This window comes from Bos indicus, chromosome 15 (assembly GCF_029378745.1).
Source record: "Bos indicus isolate NIAB-ARS_2022 breed Sahiwal x Tharparkar chromosome 15, NIAB-ARS_B.indTharparkar_mat_pri_1.0, whole genome shotgun sequence".
Classification (NCBI taxonomy): Eukaryota; Metazoa; Chordata; class Mammalia; order Artiodactyla; family Bovidae; genus Bos; species Bos indicus.
In genome coordinates this window covers 40,866,660-40,888,644 of record NC_091774.1, presented here as the reverse complement: position 1 = coordinate 40,888,644, position 21,985 = coordinate 40,866,660, and the positions used below count along the sequence as shown (strand labels likewise).

Below are 21,985 nucleotides of genomic sequence, written 5' to 3'. Positions count from 1 at the left end.
TACAGTGGGTACCTTGGCTTGGAAGGAGCTACACAAGTTCTTCTTAGCCCATCTCTGGGGAGTCAAGCCAAGTTTGAATTAGGGTTCCCATGTCACTGGCTGAAAACTCTGGCCTTCTGGGATGCTGAGGTTCCTCCTGGTCATCCCAGGGTGTTTGTCCTGGCCACAACATGTTGCTCACGGTGACTTGATTTTTTGGCATTGCCAAAGCCCTTCCATGCTACCCTCAGGCTCTGTGCCATGGCACAGGTGGGTGGGAACTTTGAGCTTTGGTCCCATAATTACTGCAGGAGCTGGGGGCCCATGGTTGTCCCCATCAAGGCCTTCCTTCTTCCTCAGAGCATCTGGGAGCATCATCTGAGCTGGTGCAGAGGGTGCTTGAGATATAAGACATGAACTCTAGAAATTGGAGGCCAGACTGGACATGGGAGAGCTAGACACCATTTGGTTCAGGGGTCCTGCATGGAGTCTCCAGGTGTCCAGCCAAGCTCTATAGTATTTGCACAAGCCGAGAGCTGACCTGTCTACCCCAATCTACTTAAATTGCCCTTCTTTACTTGCTCCCAGAGGAATGGCAAATCTTGTTTTCTTGTCTGTATATGGGCCAGCATCTTCCTTGAGATACATAAGGTGTTGAGTGAATGTTTGCTGAATGACTAACTGACCTGCTTCCCCATCTATTCCTGCTGATCTCTGGGCCTTTTCCCGTGACTACCAAAGGGAGAGTAAAGTTTCTCCTATAGGAGCCCCGCCTCTGGGCTCTGAGCTGCGTGTGTCCCTCCAGGCCCCCGCCTCTCTGACCTATGAACAAGCAGGCTTGGTCTTAACCCCAGTAGAAGGGAGCTTGGAGGCCTAGAGTGTGAGGTGGACAGATGCACATCACAGTTGGTCTCCCTGTGTGGAGTCCACCCTCATCTGAAGCAGTGAACAGGTGTTGCCTAACCTTCTTTTCTGGTCTACAGCCTCCTTCCACCTCTACACCTGTTGGCTTCCCCACTCTTCTTTCATGTTTCCTGCTTCCCTCTCTCCCTCCCCACCTCCGTCTAGGACCCAACTTGTCTTCCCTAGGCCTGTGCAAAATGAGGCCCAAACTCACCTCCTTCCTGTGTCTTCATTTGGCTCTCCTTCCTCGGCCCTACCCTCTTTCTTATAGCCCCATTCCCACTTTTTTCCTCTCATCCTGTACTTGCCTGTTTCCTACAAGTCTGTTCTACCATCCACCCTCTCATCTGGGACCTCCAGCCCAGCAAGACCCCTTGGCTCCTCCCAGCAGCCCTGGGGGAGGTGGCTGTCATCCCAGCACAGCGGGGGTCCGCCCTTTGGCCAGGTCCCCACAGTCTTGCATGTGGCATCAGCGCCGGGTGCCACCTTCATCATACAGTGTCCACATTCATCCATCACCCAGTCCTCCATAACGGTGCTTGTGGCACGTTTTGAAGAGGGTATATTTTTGAGATTTCTCCATTCACCCTCCCATACCCTCTGGGAGGAGAGTGATCTTGTGATCTAAGAATAGGTATGAGAAAGGAAAGCCAGTAATAGGAGCTCCAGCTGTGACCCGACAAAAGGCTCTTGGGCCAACTCTGGGTTCAATTTAGTTGACGTGGTTTGGATGTGGAAATACTGGAATTTGGGGGAAATCATGGCTGTTGGGAAAACTGCCACAGTAGGTCGCTGTTTGTGGTTGAGGCTGTGCCATCTAAGACCTTTGTAAATGCTCATGCCGTTACTCTTGGGGCGTCGGGGATGCACTTCAGCACATACTGCGGTTTGGCCGTTATTACTTACTACAGACTGGAATCTCAGTCATTGTAAACTTCTAATTCCTAGGCCTTGGGCTAGGGAGCCATGTACACACTCTCATTCAGTTCTCACATGGTTCTATGGAGTAGATTTTGTTAATCTCATTTTGCAAACTCAAATTTTACAAATAAGAGTACGGAGACTCAGAAAAGTTCATTAACTTGCCCAAATTTACAGTCAATGCAATCAATAAACAGAGATGGAATCTGACCTGTTGATCTCACTCACGCAAGGCCCATGTTAGTCTTACACACTAGTCCTTGCCCGCGCCCCAGGGGTTTACATGTTCTGTGTCACCTTTTGGGAAAGGTGGTCTTTTCGTTTCTGTAGCCACACTATGAGCAGATTTGGCTCTGGGAGATGTCCTAGAGATCATCGCCAGTGTCCCTCCAGGGGGGATATCCTAGTCCTCTAAGCTCAGGGTTGTCTACCTCCCAGTGGGAAAGTGCAACATTAACACTCTAAGAGCAAAGCAGGGCCCTGAGGAGCCCTTAGCCTCTTGAGAAAAGGGGTAACTGACCCTGGAGAGAAACTTTGAGAGTTATGCCAATTACCCGTTTCTTTTTCAGATTTGTTTGCCACAGCATTTCTGGGCCACATTAGCTTAGCTTAGTCCATCGTAAAATCACTCCTACTCACTTGCTTTTTTGTCTTTTAATTTTACTGAACGTTATCATAAGAACCAGCCATATGACATATGCTTCTGCACTTCTGCAGGACCATTATTTACACTGTTCATTACAACACACTGCTCTCTGTCAAAATTCCTATGTCAGACAGTTCTTTTAGAATTTAGTGCCAGGAATAAATTGCCTCCCCTAGGAATGTCTATGCTTCCTTCTTTCTGATAAGGAAAGCCCTGTAACATATCTCATTTCCCTTTTGCCTTGGATGCCAGGAAGCTCAAAGCCAAATGTGACGCTTAATCATAACTCTCAACATTCCAGATGACTGGTTTGGTTCCTCTTTGTTCCCTGGGCCCCAGTTTTCCAGTTCTCTCTCAATTAGCCTTTCTGCAAATCCATTCCAAGTCCTTTCGCAAAGAAGTGGATATGACTCCTTGCCCTCTTGAGGGGCAAGTTGCTACGCTGCGCTCCTGTTCTTTCCCCCAGGACTATACCGACACAGAGACGCTGCTGCGCGCGGAGAATGTGAACCAGGACAACCTGCTTTCCTACGCACGTGAGGCTGCAGACTTCGCCACCAATTACCAGCTGCCGTCTTTAGACTTTGCCATGAACCATTACGGGCAGCCCGACGTGGCCATGTTCGACTTCACCTCCATGTACGCCTCCGAGAATGCGGCCTTGGTGCGCGAGCGGCAGTCACACCTGCTGCTCGTGGCCCTCGTGGGTGACAGCTTGCTTGAGGTACCTCCTGCGTTTGGATTCCCCTGCTTCCTGCTGGAAGATAGATCCCCCACTTTGCTTTTCTAACTGGCAGCATCTGCTGTCCTGAAGCCCAGGGAAAGGACAGGCTCTCAGCCAATTGGCAGGACTCTGACGAACCCATCCTGGCCTCAGAGCTTGCCCTTTGACTAAATTCAGAGGAGTCAACTCTGCCTATGTACCGGCAGGAACACTTTCCCTTGCCCTTCTGGTTTCTTCTGGGCTGGCTTCTCGGTTGGAGCACAAAATTTAGCAGCCCTAGTCTGGACTTCATGGGCCATCCTTCTTAGAGCTTGTAGATCCTGAGACTTCTTCCTCCAGTCTGTGGATCTCTGTGGACTTTCAGCATAGAGTTCATATAGGAGCAAGAAAGGAGTGTTGGCTCCAAAGTCCATGGCCTCCTTGCTCAAAATTCTTCCCAGAAAATCTGCAGATGCTAGCATTCTTAGATTAAATGAATGCTTTCAGGAGGGAGAAATTTTTATCTTAATGTAAGCACTGACCAAAAAATGCTGATGCATGTATGCCACGTTAGCATCAAATTTCAAACCATGCTTTGGGTGCACATGGAGCAGTTTAGTTAGAACTTAGCTTCGTGAATCCACGCTTGTTCATCCCGGTGTGCAGACTCTGACCTAAGCTCCTTGCGTAAGCCCTCAGCACGCCCTGTGCTGCTGTCCCAGTCCTCCTTCCCAGCTTTCTCTCTCAGCACTCTCCTCCCACGCTCTCTGCTGCACCCAAACCAGACAGGCTGTTCTGCCATCGGGCTCTGTTATTTTCCTACCACCAAGCCTTTGCTCTCTGTTCCGGAATGGATCAAGATCAGAATCCTATCCATTCTTTAAAATCGGCATGAACGTACCTCTTCTATGAAGTACTCTTTGATTATTTCTGTCTCCCTCCCCCAGGGTGGGTGGGAATCTGCCTCTGCCTTTTTGAGCCCCCACAGCAGTTATGCTGTCCCGTGTCATAGCACCCTTGCATAGACTGTATGCTACAGTTACTTGTGTTTGTGGTGAATCCCAGGGATGTGCCTGTCACCTCTCTGTCCTCCCAGTGCCTTCCATGGGCCTGGCAAACACCAAGTGCTGGATAGAATGGGATGGCAGGCTGGGAATCACTGGAATCAACTGGAACTTTGTATGTGTCTTTTGTAGCCATTCTGGCCCATGGGCACTGGCTGTGCCCGTGGCTTCCTGGCAGCCTTTGACACTGCATGGATGGTGAAAAGCTGGGACCAGGGCACTTCTCCCCTGGAGCTTCTGGCTGAAAGGTGAGTACTGACAGCAGAACCCTCAGCTGGAGGCAGGGCCGAGTCAAAATTCAGGCAGGAGAGGGAATGAGGCTGGATGAAATCTGGAGCCCCTACCCCGCTCTCTCTGCCTTCCCACATGTGGCCGATTTGACCTTCAGTATCCCCGTACCTCTGTCATGATCTACTTCCCTAGGGGCCAGGCTCTTAAGTCTTGGATGCCAAAGAGAAATCTTCATCTTTCAGGGCAGCCCTAAAGTTGGGGTTCTCAGCACTGCTGAGGAGCCAGAAGAGGTCTAGGGGAAGCTTCCATTGCAGCACTGAGTCCCACTCCGTGGAGGGTTCGGTGCTCTGACCTCCTAGGCCTCTTCCACTGCTGAGATCCTGAGCCTCCTCCCAGACCCCTGCTGTGGGCCACATGGCTGTGACAGCTGGTGGACTGGGAAAAGTCAGGGCTGGAGGGTGGGGACAGGCCTCTGCTGGTCTTGGGTGTGGAGACCTGTGGTCATGAGGGAGCAGCCACAGGAGGCTGAGTGGCAGTTATAGCAAAACCACAGGTCGCTGGGCTGCCAGCTGAGTCCCTGCCCTCTGCCCAGGGGAGGAGGCCAGCATCACCACCTCCCAGGCTCCCTCCTGCTTCCTCCCAACCCTGTTGACTCTCCCTTGCTTTATAAATCTCAGGAACCAGGAGGGCCAGGCGTTGCTGGGAAGGGTTATGCAAGCACATCTAAGAAATTCTTGAGAACAGGGGAAGCGGGGCGGGGGCCTGGGAGTGGTGGAGGGAAGGGGTGGGACCGAAGGCTCAAGGTTGCAAGAGCAATCTTTGACCCCAGCTCTGCCTCCCTCCAGAGAAAGTCTTTACCGACTGTTACCTCAAACGACCCCAGAGAACATCAACAAGAACTTTGAGCAGTACACATTAGACCCGGCGACACGGTACCCAAACCTCAACTCAAACAACATCAAGCCGAATCAGGTAAGGCCTTGCCTGGAGTCCTGTCTGGGTCACTGTGCTCTGAGTGGTAGGAAGGGGTGGTCACCTAAAATCTTGGCACAGTCCTGGGACCGAGGTCACCAATGCCTCTTGGCCTAAAGGTGGGGCAGTTCCTCTCTCTAGGAAAGCCACAGGGTAGTCAGCATCTCTAGCCCACAGGAAAGAACTGGAACATGTAGGTGTGTGTCCACATATGTACACGTATTTACATGTTTGCTAGTCACTGAGCACACGCACTGCTGAGCATGAAGAGTGAAAAGTGTTAGTCACTCACTCATGTCCAACTCTTTGCGACCCCATGGACTGTAGCCTGCCAGGCTCCTTTGTCCGTGGAATTATCCAGGCAAGAATTCTGGATTGGGCCATTGTAGCCATTTCTGGATTGGGCAGCCATTCCCTTCTCCAGGGAATCTTCCTGACCCAGGGACTGAGCCCCAGTCTCTGCATTTGGACTTCCTAAGTGGCACTAGTGTTAAAGATCCCTCCTGCCGATTCAGGAGACACAAACGAGAGGCGCGTGTTTGATCCCTGGGTCGGGAATATCCCCTGGAAGAGGGCACGGCAACCCACTCCAATATTCTTGTCTGGAGAATCCCATGGACAGAGGAGCCTGGTGGGCTACAGTCCATGGGGTCACAAAGAGTCTGACATGACTGAAGCAACTTAGCACATGCACTCCTGAACTGCAGGCAGATCTTTAATTGTCTGAGTCACCAGGGAAGCCCATTGCTGAGCATAGCTCTCTTGAATAATCTACTTGATTAAATATCAAGTCCTTTCCATCTGAGGTTCTAGAGTCTATTTTTTCTCTCTCTGACTTAGAGTCACACAAGCTCTGACCTCTTCAGTTAATAGCATAAAAATGGTGTGAATTTTAAAAATCAGCCAATTATCTATATTCACTCTTGACTTCCCCCACATTTGGGTGGATAACAGATTCATAGCTCTGTATTAGGTTGCTGGTTCCCTTGCCGAAGGTCGTGCCCTTCAGTGAGAGAGGAAAAGTCAGAGGCCCTGCGACTGGGATTTGGGGAAGAACTGGCAGACTGCTGTGTTCCCTCTCCCCCTAGGTGAAGCATTTGTACATTACTAAGGAGCTGCACCAGTATCCTCTTGAGAGGCTGGGCTCAGTGAGGAGATCCGTCGGCCTCTCCAGGCGAGGTAAGAGGGCCTCCTGGGACCCCAATGATCCAGTGACCTTGGCCAGGTGCCTCTCATCTCTGCCCTTCAGTTTCTTCACCTGTAAACCCAGGACAGGACAATACCAACCATAGTATCACGGGTTGAAGTAGAGGCAAGTGCTTGGTACATTAAAGTGAACTGGAATGACTTCCCTTGGACTTGCTTTTCTTCTCCTGTTTCCAGTCTGAGGAATCTTGACTCCTCAGTTAGATAACCAGCTCCACGTGCTTCGCTCTTTTACTGGTCTCCGGGGCCTGGCACAGCACTGGGCACAAGGCCGGCGCTCAGTGCAAAAGGAAAGGAGGGCTAAATGGCCAACTTCTCAGGGTCCATCCGGCTGTGCTCAGGTCACCATCCTGCTCAAAGAGGCACCAGTTGCCCAGACCTGTGTCCTGCCTGCCACTCCTCTCTGCCCTCCACATTCACACGCCCCACTGCTGCTGGCCCTTTGATAAACCATTTCACATAACATGGCAGCTTTTTCTAGATTCTTTGCCATGCCACGGTCCTTGTCTCTTCCCTGGAGACCTCCTTCTGTCTTAGACACTCTTCTAGAAGCAGTTCGTATGTACCTCCTCCATGACTCTCTTTGGTGAATTCCCTGGCACTGCCAGACTCTAGCAAACCTGCTCCCCTGGCACGGTTTCTCCATCACTGTCACCCACTAATGCGTCTGTCTTCCCCACAGGATAAATGTGCTATTGACAGAGTCCGTGTCTTCCTTACCCCTATGTTCCTGACCTCTAACCAGGACCTGGACAGAGTAGGGGTCTTAGGGACTCTTTATTGCAAGAGACCATGCTTCCTGTCCCAGCATCCTGCATGCTCTCAATAGGACCCCCTCAGGGCTGTACCCATGCCCACAGCCCCTCACTTCCACACTTTTCCTCCGGGTCCCCACCCATGGTGGCAGATGGAGGGGGTCCCCAGGGTAGCTGCTGAGATTTCTGCAAAGCATTTCACCACTATGTCTCCTCCTGCTGCAGAGTCAGACGTCAGGCCCAGCAAGCTCTTAACCTGGTGCCAGCAGCAGACCGAGGGCTACCAGCATGTCAATGTCACCGACCTGACCACGTCCTGGCGGAGTGGCCTGGCCCTGTGTGCCATCATCCACCGCTTCCGGCCTGACCTGATGTGAGTCTGGGGCCCCGTTGGACCTGGCAAGCTCCTCACTTCTCAAGGGGACCCTGGAGACAAGGGAGACCAGGGCTGTTCTACATGCAGAATCCTTGGTTCAGTATTCTCTTCGCATACTTTGGATTTGAGTTTTTTCTTCGGTTTGTTCTCTTCCCTTTACACTGGTTACTCTGCCTGCAGCTTGTCTGATCTGTGAGGAGCTAAAGTGGCTCAGATTCACGAATTGATTGCACTTATATTCCAAACTCTCTTCTTTGGGGAAATTTGAGCATTTGCACCTTCAAGTTCTAGCCTCAAGAGAGGACTTAGAGGCAAGACTTAATTCTGGGGACCGGTTTGAGGTTTTACAGCCAAAAGAATTAGATTTGAGACCCAGATCTGTTAGCTGTATACTGTTGGGCAGGCCCCTTATCTTCTCTGAGTTTGCTTCTTCATCTATAAATTGGGAATAATAGCAAGGTCATTAGGAAGTTTGGATTATGTTTGTGGAAATGCTTTATGATGTCAAAAGCACTATATGTCTATTCTGTTGTTTTAAAATCAACTGCAGTGTAACCTCATACCCATGAGCAAATTTGTCCAGAAGGCTGGATGGCAACCTAGTAAAGGTACCCAACTGGTACCTTTAAGAATGAAGTTGCCTCAAGAAGGGGACAGGGCTCTCGCTTGTTACTTTATATAACTTGATTCTTTTATTTACAAGAAGCTCGTATTAGTTTTGTAATTAAAAGGAAAAGAATATAAGGGAACTACTTAAAAATAAAATAGCTCATAGATTTTCCAATCATTTTCTTATGTTTTCAGCCCAGTGACATTCTCATGGCCCAGATCTAATTTGGTCCCTCCCTGAGTGAGAATGGGGTTTACTTCTTCTGGCTGAGCCCCGCTAAGGGGTCGGGGGTGGTGGTAGAGGGATCCGAGCAGGAGCAGTGTCCCCTGCAGTGCTCCTTACGGCTGAGGTTGTTCAGCTCTTCATCCCTCTCCATCCTCTCCCTGAACTTCACTTCATTCTGATTCTCTAGCAACTTTGACTCTTTGAATGAAGACCACGCTGTGGAGAACAACCAGCTGGCATTTGACGTGGCGGAGCGTGAGTTTGGCATCGCCCCAGTGACCACAGGCAAAGAGATGGCATCGGCCCAGGAGCCTGACAAGCTCAGTATGGTCATGTACCTCTCCAAGTTCTACGAGCTCTTCCGGGGCACCCCTCTGAGGCCTGTGGGTAAGGACCTGCTTTCGGACGAGGCTTTCCCTTCCCCTGAGCCATCTCTGCTCTGCACCTACATCTCGCTGCTCTTCACACTGGTGGCCTCTGTTCTGGGGCTGACCCCTGCCCTCCCTTTGCTTTTGAGCCTAAATAGGGGTGGACCCTGTGCCCGGGTTCTATTCCCCAGGAGAAGGAAATGGCAACCCACTCCAGTATTCTTGCCTGGGAAATACCACAAATGGGAGGAGCCTGGCAGGCTAGAGTCCATGGGGTCGCAAAGAGTCGGACACAACTGAGTGACTAACACTTTCTGTGTATACAAGTGGGTCCTGTGTGGCAGGTGTCACATGGCGCTGGTCTGCACCTGCCCTTGTCACTGGGAGTTCACTGACAGAGTGGCACAAGCTCCCTACACAGGCCCTGGCAGCTTCAGTTGGGGGTGAGGGAGTTACTTTGGAGGGACTTTGTCTCAGTGACACCCCCTGGGAGCAGTGGCAGGATCCGAATCTGTCTTATTTCCTAACAGATTCTTGGCGTAAAAACTATGAAGAGAATGCTGACCTCGGCTTGGCCAAGTCATCCATTCCTCATCACTATCTCAACCTCACGTTTCCGAGGAAGAGGACTCCACGAGTAAGTTTCAGTCTGGGGTTGTTTAATCTCTCTTTGCACGTGGATGGGGTGAGGGGAAGGGAAATGCCACGGGCTGGGTCTGTGCTGATAAATTACACAGATTGCATACTCATGGAAGACATGAGTAGGATTCAGTCAACTTCCCTTGCACCATTTAGCCAGCTTCAAAGCCTTCAGTGTGGTTATAGGAAGGGCAGGGTAGAGAGTGAAGAGGACATGCCAGTGAGTATTTTTTAAAGTAAAGCAAATTAGCTCTGCCTCCTAAGCAGGGAGGAGGAGATGATATCTCACTTTGCTAAGCAGTTTAGATCAGGAACATGATGGCCCTTTAGTAGCAGAGGTGGATGAAGAGGCTACATTTACACATTCTGTTCCATTCTTTTTTGTTTTAAATTCACTCATTCAACAAATGTCTATTGGGCCCTACTTCATGCCAACTTTAAAGCTGAAAGTTTTGTTAGTTTTTGAGGGGAGCAGATATACAGAGATGATTAATAAGTGGGCCGTCGCCTTTAAGGAGTTCAGAGCCTAATAAAGAGGTTCCCAAACTTTCCTGACTCAGTGGCACCTTTCATGTCTTAGTCACTTTTTTCACACTGCTCCCAGATCAAAAGAAATACCTAAAAGTTTCATTTGTTAAGTATTTACATCCAAATATAATAACTTGGTAGGGGTGTTTTGCAAGGTATATGACAAGCATCACCATGCTTCCCTAGAAAATTTAAAATATCCTGCAGCTCCTCTGTGAATTCACTTTGGTCCCTTGGGCATGCCTTGGTACATAGTTTGGAAACCCACAGGCCTAGTGAGAAATTACAATTTTTAAAAAATTATTTTATTTTGGTTGTGCTGTGTCGTCATTACTACATGTGGACTTTCTCTAGGTGTGGAGAGTGGGGCTGAGGTGCTCTTTGTCGTGGTACTTGGGCTTCTCTTGTTGCGGAGCGTGGGCTCCAGATCATGAGGACTTGGTAGCTGAGGAGCACAGGCTTCGTTGCTCTGCAGCATGTGGAATCTTCCCAGACCAGGGATCGAACCTGCGTCTCCTACACTGGTAGGCAGACTCTTCTCCACTGTACCACCAGGGAGTCCAAGAAATTATAATTTTATATGAATGGCTACATATCCATGGAAGGTATAACACAAGTTGCTTTGATTGATGTGCCCATTTTATAGATAAAATGTGGAGACTCAGAGACATTAGGCTGTAAGGGAGCATGCTAAGCTTACCGTCCCCCTCGCCCTCACTCAGCAGAGGACTGCAGGCCTCGACACTCGTCTCCGTGTCTCTGGATCGTCGACAGGCTCTTAACTGCTGACCAGTCATGCCTTGTCCTGCCGGCCCCTCTGCCCAGGGTGGAGCTCGGGCTGTGTGGCCGCCTCTCTTTCCCTGGGCTGTGTGATCAGTGGTCACTTTCTCCACTACGGGCTGTGCTCCCTGGAATGTAGCAATGGTTGTGCTGACTTCAGGAGCAGGTACTTAGTCCTCTGCAGGCCCTGTCTGTAGGTGGGGACAAGTTGGGAGTCTGGGGAAGCAGGGTGAGCGGGTCAGCTCAGGTGTAGGCAGAGCAGCTGTACCCCAATGCTCCGTCCCCCTCTGCTCCCCGAGCTACCCCACTCAGAGGCTCTGCGGGAGGCACCGTAACCCACCATATGTCACACTGAGTGAAAGATGTTTTCTGGAGCCCAGTCATCAGCTTGTCCCAACCCAGCCACTTTTCCTCTGATGACCAAGGACCCCCACTTTGGGCTACTCCATCCTAGACAAGCCAGTGCCGTCTCTCAGGAAGCTCTCTGAGCCAGACACTTACCACTCTGCTCTGTTCACCCGATTTCTCTCAACACTTAGCCCACAACTGGGAACTGGAGAGGAATGTTTAAACCTTTCACTCACCACACCTCTGTTTACAGAGTGACCGAATTGAAACAGCCTGGCCAACTCTGGCTCAGGAGGTGGGAATGGTCAAAAGTCGGCCGTCAGCCAGGCTCTCTGAGGGCTTGCTGGAGCCTTGCTCCACTTTGCCCTGGCTCTGGGAGCAAATGCAGTGGGGATGCGTGGGCTCTGCCTGGCCCAGCCCTGGCTGGTTTTGGCCCATGTCCAGGGTGTGCTCCTTGGCTGTGCATGCATCTTGAGAGCAGTTGAAATCCACACATCTGATTCCCTCCCATGGCCCCATTTAACATCTGAAGTTTGTCCTGCTCCTCAGACAGGTAGGGAGGTCAGGTCATTGAAGTAAGTGCCTGGTGTGGGTATTTGTTGTCCCGCCCTTTCTCCTCAAACTGATTGAATGCTTCCTCTAGGGGGGTTGGTGGGTTTATAAGACCACTGAGTCACATTCTGCCCTGGTACTGAAACACCCCAGCATATACTGTCTGCCATTCAACTCCAGTGAATGGTCAGGCCACATGCAAAGTACCTTTTCCCCCTTTTATCTTGTGTCATAGGTCTGGATCCTCTTTTGGCTTGGAGATATCTGTTTGCAATGCTCTTTGGTCTTAACATGTCTCATGAGCGAGGGGTATTGAGTCCACTCCAGGTTGCCGCTGAACACACACAGGAGACTGAATACTGTACATACATGTGGGGCTCCCCCACAGTTACACCCAGATGTCAGTGCAATTAAACACACCGTCTTCACTGCCCTGGTACATATGTCCTACGGACTGGAGATGCAGGCTGGGCTGTTCTTGCGTGATTTTCTACACCAGGGCTCGAACACACGATCTGTATGTATAGGTGCATCTGTATTCCCCTCCCCCTCCCCATCCCTCCCTGCCTGTCCTCGCTCCTTACTAACTTCAGAGGAGCATCTTGATTCAGGGATTGAGCTGCCCACATTTGTTCACATGTGGTGTCTTAATCTGAAGTGGGCTCTCTGTTTCTCTCCTGAGCCAGGCTAACACTCTCTCTCCCTCCTGGTTTTTGATGTTGGTGTTAAAGTCTTCTTTCCTCCCTAATCTTGTTTTCCTGATAATATCCAAATTCCAGCAAAAGACAACAACTTTGGGCAAAATCAAAGGCTTTTTGCTCCATCCAGGAACTTATTTTAGAGAGAATGACTTTCCCATCCATTTCCTCTTCCCATGAGAAGAAGGCTGTACCTCTGGTGAGTGGTAACCAGCTGGGGCTGGTTATCTCTGAAGACTGGATGGCCCATGCCTGGGGAGAAGGAGAAGAGTAGGGGATTCTGTTTTCTCCTAAAAGGCCCTTGGTCTACTTCTGCAGATCTGCCTCTGCCCCGATCAGCATCTAGCAGCCTAGTGGTGTGGGACAGTTCCTGGAGACCCAGAGCTCTTGTCACCATGCTCACACATATGTGTGCACACATATGTGGTCTCTGTCCTTCTGTGTGTGCATGTGGGCATGTACACACACTTGTCACCATACTCACAGGTGAAATCTGAACACACGTATGTGATCTCTATCCTGTGTGTGCATGTGGGGGTGTGTATATACGTGCACACACTACCTGTCTATGCTTTTCTCATTTGACCCCACATAGATAATGCCTGGATTTATGGCCTCTTCAATCACAGTATATACGACAGACATAGTCAAGGTGTTTGGTCTTTGTTTTCCCCATTCTGAACCCATTCCTTGAGGGACAAAACAACACAGAGCTTGTCATTTGTCCCTGGAAATCCCATCCTAGAAGCCAGGTCAGTGGTCCCAGGATTTATCCTGGTCTGCTGGCTGATTCTGACCCGGGTCCTCCTCTACTGCTGGTCCCTGGTAGAGTAGGGTTCACAAAGCATGACTCAGATCAGTGTCTGGTCTGAGCCGGGGGTGGGAGGGGCCCTTTTGGCCCTTATCCTTGACCCTCCTCCACAGACACTTTCCAAAGATTCAGGGGCCATTATGTAAGAAAGTCCCTCCTCCATCCGCCCATTCATTCAACCAAGACTTACTAAGTCCCCATTTTATGCCAAGTTCTCATTGCTGGGGCACAGCAAGGAACAAGAGGGCCAAGGTCCCTGCCAGAAGGAGCTGACCTTCCAGTGCAACTTCCTAAGTTCCTTTCACTCCCCTTCTCCAGCTGTGCTCACAGAACCACCCACCCAGCAGCCAAAACTCCCACTAGGTTTTTCACACTTCTCGGTTCAGAGACTTGAAGACGGCTTAGGGAGTCAAGAGCCCTGGGTCCTAATGCTGCCCTGCTTGGCCAGTGTAGGCCTTGAGCAGCGTGGTCACCCGCACACCACCCTGGGCACCCGTGGTCTGCAGGTCTCTGTGGACAGTGATCACTCCTGTCCTCTGTGTTACCATAGCCTGGCATTCGGCACTGACTTAATAGAATGAGGATGCACTTTAAAGCCAGGCCGACAACTACGTATTTTGGTCTGCTGGTGATTCAGCACATGTTTGAACCTCTCTAAGTTTCTTTGCTTGGGTGCAAAATGTGACATAGTAACAAACATTGCATTGCTGTGAAGACAAGTGTTGAACCAGTGTGAGCTGCAGATCTGATCTCCTTCTCTGGCACATACAAAGGGCTTTGTACATGATGGTCCCCAACCTGTCCTTTAGGAGTACTGACTAAGCAAAGATGCTCATTTTCTGAAAAGGGTAGAACTAGCTGGGTTGACCGCTGGCTTGTATACTGTAACCGTGACGAATCCAGCATCGTACAGTGCACAAGCAGTGCTGTAGACAGCTCATTTGCTCTTGTTAGGTTTGAGGAAGTCAAGGGACATATTCTCATCCCAACTTTAGAGATGGGGAAACTTGGTCTTAGGGAGGTTATACTGTGACGCCATCAGTTCAGTTCAGTTGCTCAGTCGTGTCCGAATCTTTGTGACCCCATGAATTGCAGCACACCAGGCCTCCCTGTCCATCACCAACTCCCGGTGTTCACTCAGACTCATGTGCATCGAGTTGGTGATGCCATCCAGCCATCTCATCCTCTGTCATCCCCTTCTCCTTCTTCCCCCAATCCCTCCCAGCATCAGGGTCTTTTCCAATGAGTCAACTCTTTGCATGAGGTGGCCAAAGTATTGGAGTTTCAGCTTCAGCATCAGTCCTTCCAATGAATAGCCAGGACTGATCTCCTTTAGGATAGACTGGTTGGATCTCCTTGCAGTCCAAGGGACTCTCAAGAGTCTTCTCCAACACCACAGTTCAAAAGCATCAGTTCTTCGGCGCTCAGCTTTCTTCACAGTCCAACTCTCATGTCCATACATGACCACTGGAAAAACCATAGCCTTGACTAGACGGACCTTTGTTGGCAAAGTAATGTCTCTGCTTTTCAATATGCTATCTAGGTTGTTCATAACTTTCCTTCCAAGGAGTAAGCGTCTTTTAATTTCATGGCTGCAGTCACCATCTGCAGTGATTTTGGAAACCCCAAAAATAAAGTCTGACACTGTTTCCACTGTTTCCCCATCCATTTCCCATGAAGTGATGGGACCAGATGCCATGATCTTAGTTTTCTGAATGTTGAGCTTTAAGCCAACTTTTTCACTCTCCTCTCCTCTCATCAAGAGGCTTTTGAGTTCCTCTTCACTTTCTGCCATAAGGGTGGTGTCATCTGCATATCTGAGGTTATTAATATTTCTCCCAGCAATCTTGATTCCAGCTTGTGTTTCTTCTAGCCCAGTGTTTCTCATGATGTACTCTGCATATAAGTTAAATAATCAGGGTGACAATATACAGCCTTGACGTACTCCTTTTCCTATTTGGAACCAGTCTGTTGTTCCATGTCCAGTTCTAACTGTTGTTTCCTGACCTGCATATAGAGGCAGGTCAGGTGGTCTGGTATTCCCATCTCTTGAAGAATTTTCCACAGTTTATTGTGGTCCACACAGTCAAAGGCTTTGGCATAGTCAATAAAGCAGAAATAGATGTTTTTCTGGAACTCTCTTGCTTTTTCCATGATCCAGTGGATGTTGGCAATATGATCACTGGTTCCTCTGCCTTTTCTAAAACCAGCTTGAACGGCTGGAAGTTCATGGTTCACGTATTGCTGAAGCCTGGCCTGGAGAATTTTGAGCATTACTTTAATAGCGTGTGAGATGAGTGCAATTGTGCGGTAGTTTGAGCATTCTTTGGCATTGCCTTTCTTTGGGATTGGAATGAGAACTGACCTTTTCCAGTCCTGTGGCCATTGCTGAGTTTTCCAAATTAGCTGACATATTGAGTGCAGCACTTTCACAGCATCATCTTCCAGGATTTGAAATAGCTCTACTGGAATTCCATCACCTCCAATAGCTTTGTTCGTAGTGATGCTTTCTAAGGCCCACTTGACTTCACATTCCAGGATGTCTGGCTCTAGGTCAGTGATCACACCATCATGATTATCTGGGTCGTGAAGCTCTTTTTTGTACAGTTCTGTGTATTCTTGCCACCTCTTCTTAATATCTTCTGCTTCTGTTAGGTCCATACCATTTCTGTCCTTTATTGAGCCTGTCTTTGCATGAAATGTTCCCTTGGGATCTCTAATTTTCTTGAAGAGATCTCTAGTCTTTCCCATTCTGTTGTTTTCCTCAATTTCTTTGCATTGATCACTGAGGAAGGCTTTCTTATCTCCCCTTGCTATTGTTTGGAACTCTGCATTCAGATGCTTATATCTTTCCTTTTCTCCTTTGCTTTTCGCTTCTCTTCTTTTCACAGCTATTTGTAAGTCCTCCTCAGACCGCCATTTTGCTTTTTTGCATTTCTTTTCCATGGGGATGGTCTTGATCCCTGTCTCCTGTACAGTGTCACAAACCTCCGTTCATAGTTCATCAGACACTCTGTCTATCAGATCTAGTCCCTTAAGTCTGTTTCTCACTTCTACTGTATAATCATAAGGGATTTGATTTAGGTCATACCTGAATGATCTAGTGGTTTCCCCACTTTCTTCAATTTAAGTCTGAATTTGGCAATAAGGAGTTCATAATCTGAGGCACAGTCAGCTCCTGGTCTTGTTTTTGCTGACTGTATATAGCTTCTCCATCTTTGGCTGCAAAGAATATAATCAATGTGATTTCAGTGTTGACCATCTGGTGATGTCCATGTGTAGAGTTTTCTCTTGTGTTGTTGGAAGAGCGTGTTTGCTATGACCAGTGCGTTCTCTTGGCAAAACTCTATTAGTCTTTGCCCTGCTTCATTCCGTACTCCAAGGCCAAATTTGCCTGTTACTCCAGGCATTTCTTGACTTCCTACTTTTGCATTCCAGTCCCCTATAATGAAAAGGACATCTTTTGGGGGTGTTAGTTCTAAAAGGTCTTGTAGGTCTTCATAGAACTGTTCAACTTCAGCTTCTTCAGCATTACTGGTTGGGGCATAGACTTAGATTCCTGTGATATTGAATGGTTTGCCTTGGAAACGAACGGAGATCATTCTGTCGTTTTTGAGATTGCATCCAAGTACTGCATTTCGGACTCTTTTGTTGACCATGATGCCATATGGGTGGGTAAATGTCAAGGCCAGACTAGAATTCAGATTTTCTAATTCTATGAATAGCACTGACCTATCTTCAAACGTCTGACACTTATAGAGCACTACATAGAAGAAGTGTCTTATATACATGATTGTATTCGTCCTTACAATAGCTTATTTATGACAGAGACAGTATAGGATCCTAGAGGTGAGGAAACTAAAGTCAGAAAAGTTGGGTGATTTTCCTAAGCTCACTTAGCTGGAAAGTAATTCACGTCAGAACTTGAACCCATGGCTCCTTGCTGCTCTGCCACAGAAGGAGGAGCTCTCTTGCCCGTATCACTGGCCATCTTTCTAAATATCGGTGGCCACTGTTCTCTCAGTCAGGCCACTGCATACAATGACCAGTCTCTTTATATGACCTTGGTCTGAATTTCTCCAGGGTTTGGGTTCATCAGCTACCTAAATATAAAGTTGGTTTGTTTGGGGCTAAAATCAACTTAAGTCAAGTAGTATGGGACCAAGAATATTTTGTGCTGATCAAATAAATGATAAGTTTGGTAGATATATGTCTGTTTTTTAAAATGAAGATCACCAAGTAGTTTAATAAATGTCTTTTGATGTAGAGACTCTTTCAAATCATTGGGAAATCATGATAAGAAGGTGTCTTAGGGTGAAAGGACAGGAGAAATTTATGGGAAAAGGAAGCGAGTTATTTGTTTAATCTCATGCTGCCTCTGGGCACAATAACCACTTTCTTCCTCCTTGTACCCCAGTTCTCTATGGTGAAAAATAGAGTTCAAGGAGGGGCATATGGAGGCATTTTTTTGGCTCCCAGATAGAGGTGTACAGATAAGAAAAATTAGAAAGAAGTCCAGGTTTGTGTTTCCTCAAGCTTTGTGTTTTAACTTAGCTCTTGGTTGAGCGTAAGTGCTTTCCTGATAAATCCGTATGGAAGAGCAGAGACCCTTTGGGTCTGTGTGTGGCTAACCTTTCCATATAGACTGCATTTTATTGTCCTGTGGGTCAGGCTGAATCAGAGGAACTGATGTTGCCCCCACCCACTTCCTGTCTCCCCCCAAAGGATCTGGGGGTCTTCTTAGGTCCTGCTGCTGGTACACTCCCCCCAGGAATGTTTTCTGTGCATCTGCCACTGATGTAGAGTATGGATCCAAGCAGGCTCTGATTGTTGGACCAATCACACCCAGAGAGTAAGACATGTTGCTCTTTGAGGGAAAAACCAAGTCCTCATTTAAGGTGGAAACAAGAAGAACAGCAGAAAACTCTAGGATGATGCCTGGAGTGTTCTTGTGGGGAGGACACCCTGTACTTTCACAGGCTTGTCTCGGGGCCAGTGCAGCACTCACAGGCTGCGGAGCCAGGCGCCTAAACTGCCTAGGCCTCTAGAACCCGACGCTGTAAATAAGGTCATCTGTTTCTCTTGGTGTTTGCCCAAACATTTGGGTTGAAATTATTTCCATTCACAGAAAAATGGTTTGTTAGAAGCTGAGGGAAATGTTGAAGGGAAGGTGAGGCCCTTTGATCTGTTGTTTTGTGCTGCCTGAGCAAGGGAAGGGTCACATTTTTGAACAAATATCAATGACTAAACTGCGGTTGATCTTGTTTTAAAATGTTTTTAAGTTGCTGGTAAATAGGAGGAGGGGCAGAGGTGGTGGGGAGTGTAAGAGCAGGGGGAGCAGGTGCTTGCCTGTGAGAGCAAGTGGGCACAGACTGGACTGTGTGCTGAGGGCTCTGATGATTCCTGTTGATTTACAACGTCCGGGAGGTAAAGGGTCCTCTGGGATGGGGCAAGGTGAGGACGTGTGGTGCTGATTGGGCTGCAGCCTGGGTTTGAGGGGAAGGAGAGGCCAGCCGTTCCAGCTGCATCCAGTGTGAACAGAGGCTGGGATTTAATCTGGCCTTCTCTGATGGCTCAGACAATAAAGAATCCACCTGCCAATGCAGGAGATGTAAGAGACGAGGGTTTGACCCCTGGGTCAGGAAGATCCCCTGGAGAAGGAAACGGCAACCCACTCCAGTATTCTTGCCTGGGAAATCCCATGGACAGAAGAGCCTGGTGGGCTACAGTCCAGGGGTAACACACTTTTCACACTTTGTTATGTGAGGGCCCCGCTGAGGGGGTCGGAGTCTCCCATGGGGAGGGAGGCCTTGTCAGTGGGATGGCTCCATGGTCCTCAGTGGGCTGGCCATATGGGGAAGGTCCCAGATGGAGGTCTAACCCCAGTGGCAAGGAGAGGGTTGGGGGTGAAGGGAGGCACTAAATCCAGCCTGCAGCCCCATCCCAGCTCGTAGCATCAGCTCAACTTGTGCAATCCCACTGCTCCCCTTAAGTTGAAAAGCCAGACCACAGGTGTGCCCTTGGGTGGCCCTTGCAGGCATCATGCATTGGGCTGAGGTAGAAGGGGGTCTCTGGATTTAAATGTCCAGATCTGGGAAGCAGAGAGTCAACTGTAAGGGGTTATCAATAGGACAGCCATGCAATTTGTTGTCTAAACCAGGGTACTTTTGAGAATGAAGGACTTCCCTCGTGGTCAATGGTTAAGACTTTGACTTCTAGTGCCGGGGGCCAGGTTTGATCCCTGCTTGGGGAGCCAAGATCCCGTATGCCTTGCAGCCAAAAAAACCAAAGCATAGAACAGAAGCAATATTGTAACGAATTCAATAAAGACTTTTTAAATGGTCCATAACCAAAAAAAAAAAAAAAATCTTAAAAAAAAAGTGGGCATTATTTCTAATTATGCCTGGGGGGAAAGCAATACATCAAAATGTCCTGGGAAAACTGAGCTATATGGTCACCATAGTTTTCATGCCATATCTGATGCTGCTTTGAAGTTAACACAATATCATTTACCAGTAGCTGCAGTGGGACTGAATGGCAGAAGTAATTTGCCATCAATTTCCTGGACAGCTGATCTGAGTCTTGAGAATCCATGCCTGTGAGGGGAGCCAGTGGCACCTCTTCATAGGAGGTGATATCCTCAGGGCAGCATCAGCAGGCCTGGCTCTGATGGCTCTGAGTCCACGGTCACTGACAAGGAGACAATCCCTGCCCGTGTCACAGGGATTCTTTGTGCTTTGGGATGTTTCGGCATGATTTGGGGATCTGTATTCCCACCCTCTTCTGACAGAACCCCTGGCTCCAGAGATGGAGTGAGGCTCCCTCCGCTGTGCCTGAGCAGAGCTGAGAGCATTTGTCACGGTGCGGGGTAATGTCAACCCGTCTGTCCCTGGGCTGGCAGCTGCTGTGGGCAGGGTCACATCCCCAGTGCTGGCACCGCAGCCCTTGACCAGCCCTGAGCTCACCATGCTTTCTTGGCCATCACAGGTGGACAGTCGAACCGAAGAGAATGACATGAACAAGCGGAGGCGGAAGGGCTTCAACAACCTGCACGAGGTTCGTGTGCTCACTGTCGGTTTACACAGAGGCCTGTTTCCTGACAGCCGGTGGCCACAGCCCAGCGCCTGACCGAGGCAGTCGCCCTGCCCTTCTTGCTTTCCTCTCATGAACTGCCGGGTTCCAAGCTTAGCTTGATGGGAAAACAGTCGGGTCTGGTCACTAGCTATGTCACTCTCCCAGAGTGTGGCTCATGTCTGAGCCACAGATGATGCATTTGAAATGTAGGACATTTTGCAGAATTTTCAAAGATTAAATAGTAGGCATAGGAGGAACATATCTCAACATAATAACGGCCATATACAACAAACCCAGAGCAAACACTATTCTCAATGGTGAAAAACTGAAAGCATTTCCTCTAAAATCAGGAAACAAGGCAAAGGTGCCCACTCTCACCACGATTATTCAGCATAGTTTTAGAAGTCCTAGCCATGGCAATCAGAGAAGAAAAAGAAATTAAAGGAGTCCAGGTTGGAAAAGAAGTAAGATTCTCAGTCTACAGATGACGAGATTCTCTACATGCCAGAGTCAAGATTGCATGCATGCAAAGTCGCTTCAGTCATGTCCAACTCTATGCGACCCCATAGACGGCAGCCCACCAGGGTCCTCCGTCCACAGGATTCTCCAGGCAGAATACTGGAGTGGGTTGCCATGTCCTTGGTTTAATTTAATCTTAAAGATTAAATAAGAGGATGTGTAAGCAGGTATACATGCACATACCATGCCAGTCATGGTCTCTGGCACCTAGGTTAATCACGATATAATCACTATTAATGGTAAGTAGTAAAGAGGCACAAGCAGTCCCACTGTTCTCCCAGTCCTCATTTCTACTTTTTGTGTTTTCTGTACCATTAGTCTTTAAGGCGAATGTCCCAGTACCCACAGGTGCCACCTTCTGGTGAAAGAAGAAAGTTACAGGCTACTTTGTCAAAGCCAAAGTAGCCTTTACTTTGTCAGACGGTAAAGAGTCTGCCTGTAGTGTGGGAGACCCGGGTTCAATCACTGGGTTGGGAAGATCCCCTAGAGAAGGAAATGGCAACCCACTCTAGTACTCTTGCCTGGAAAATTCCATGGACTGAGGAACCTGGTAGGCTACAGTCCATGGGGTCACAAAGAGTCGGACACGACTGAGCGACTTCACTTTCACTTGTCAAAGCCAAGCATGAGTCTCTCTCCTGCTACTGAAAAATTGATCAGAAGAAAAAGCTTACCTGTTCTTGCTTCTCCAGGCAGCTCTTTAAAGAGACCTGAGATATATACCTCATTCCAAGTGAAAGAAAGTGAAAGCTGCTCAGTCATGTATGTCCAACTCTTTGCGACCCCATGGACTATACAGTCCATGAAATTCTCCAGGCCAGAATACTGGAGTGGGTAGCCTTTCCTTTCTTCAGTGGCTCTTCCCAACCCAGGGATCGAAATCAAGTCTCCTGCATTGCAGGCGGATTCTTTACCAGCTGAGTCACAAGTGGAGCCCAAGAATACTGGAGTGGGTAGCCTATCCCTTCTTCAGCAGATCTTCCCGACCCAGGAATCAAACCAGGGTCTCCTGCATTGCAGGCAGATTCTTTACCAACCGAGCTATCAGGGAAGCCCCACACCTCATTCCAAAGAGCC

General features: G+C 48.8%; 1 protein-coding gene across 11 annotated transcripts in view; it reads left to right on the top strand.

Moving 5' to 3' along the window:
* The window catches only part of MICAL2 (microtubule associated monooxygenase, calponin and LIM domain containing 2), a 241,392-nt gene that overhangs the window by 109,324 nt on the left and 110,083 nt on the right, over positions 1 to 21,985 (top strand). For all 11 annotated transcript variants that reach the window (XM_070803662.1, XM_070803667.1, XM_070803665.1 and 8 more), the window contains exons 9-16: positions 2,916 to 3,173; positions 4,349 to 4,464; positions 5,293 to 5,419; positions 6,508 to 6,598; positions 7,606 to 7,753; positions 8,779 to 8,978; positions 9,490 to 9,596; positions 20,303 to 20,371. In XM_070803662.1, coding sequence (XP_070659763.1) covers positions 2,916 to 3,173; positions 4,349 to 4,464; positions 5,293 to 5,419; positions 6,508 to 6,598; positions 7,606 to 7,753; positions 8,779 to 8,978; positions 9,490 to 9,596; positions 20,303 to 20,371 — 1,116 coding nt within the window. The remainder of the gene's footprint in view (positions 1 to 2,915; positions 3,174 to 4,348; positions 4,465 to 5,292; positions 5,420 to 6,507; positions 6,599 to 7,605; positions 7,754 to 8,778; positions 8,979 to 9,489; positions 9,597 to 20,302; positions 20,372 to 21,985) is intronic.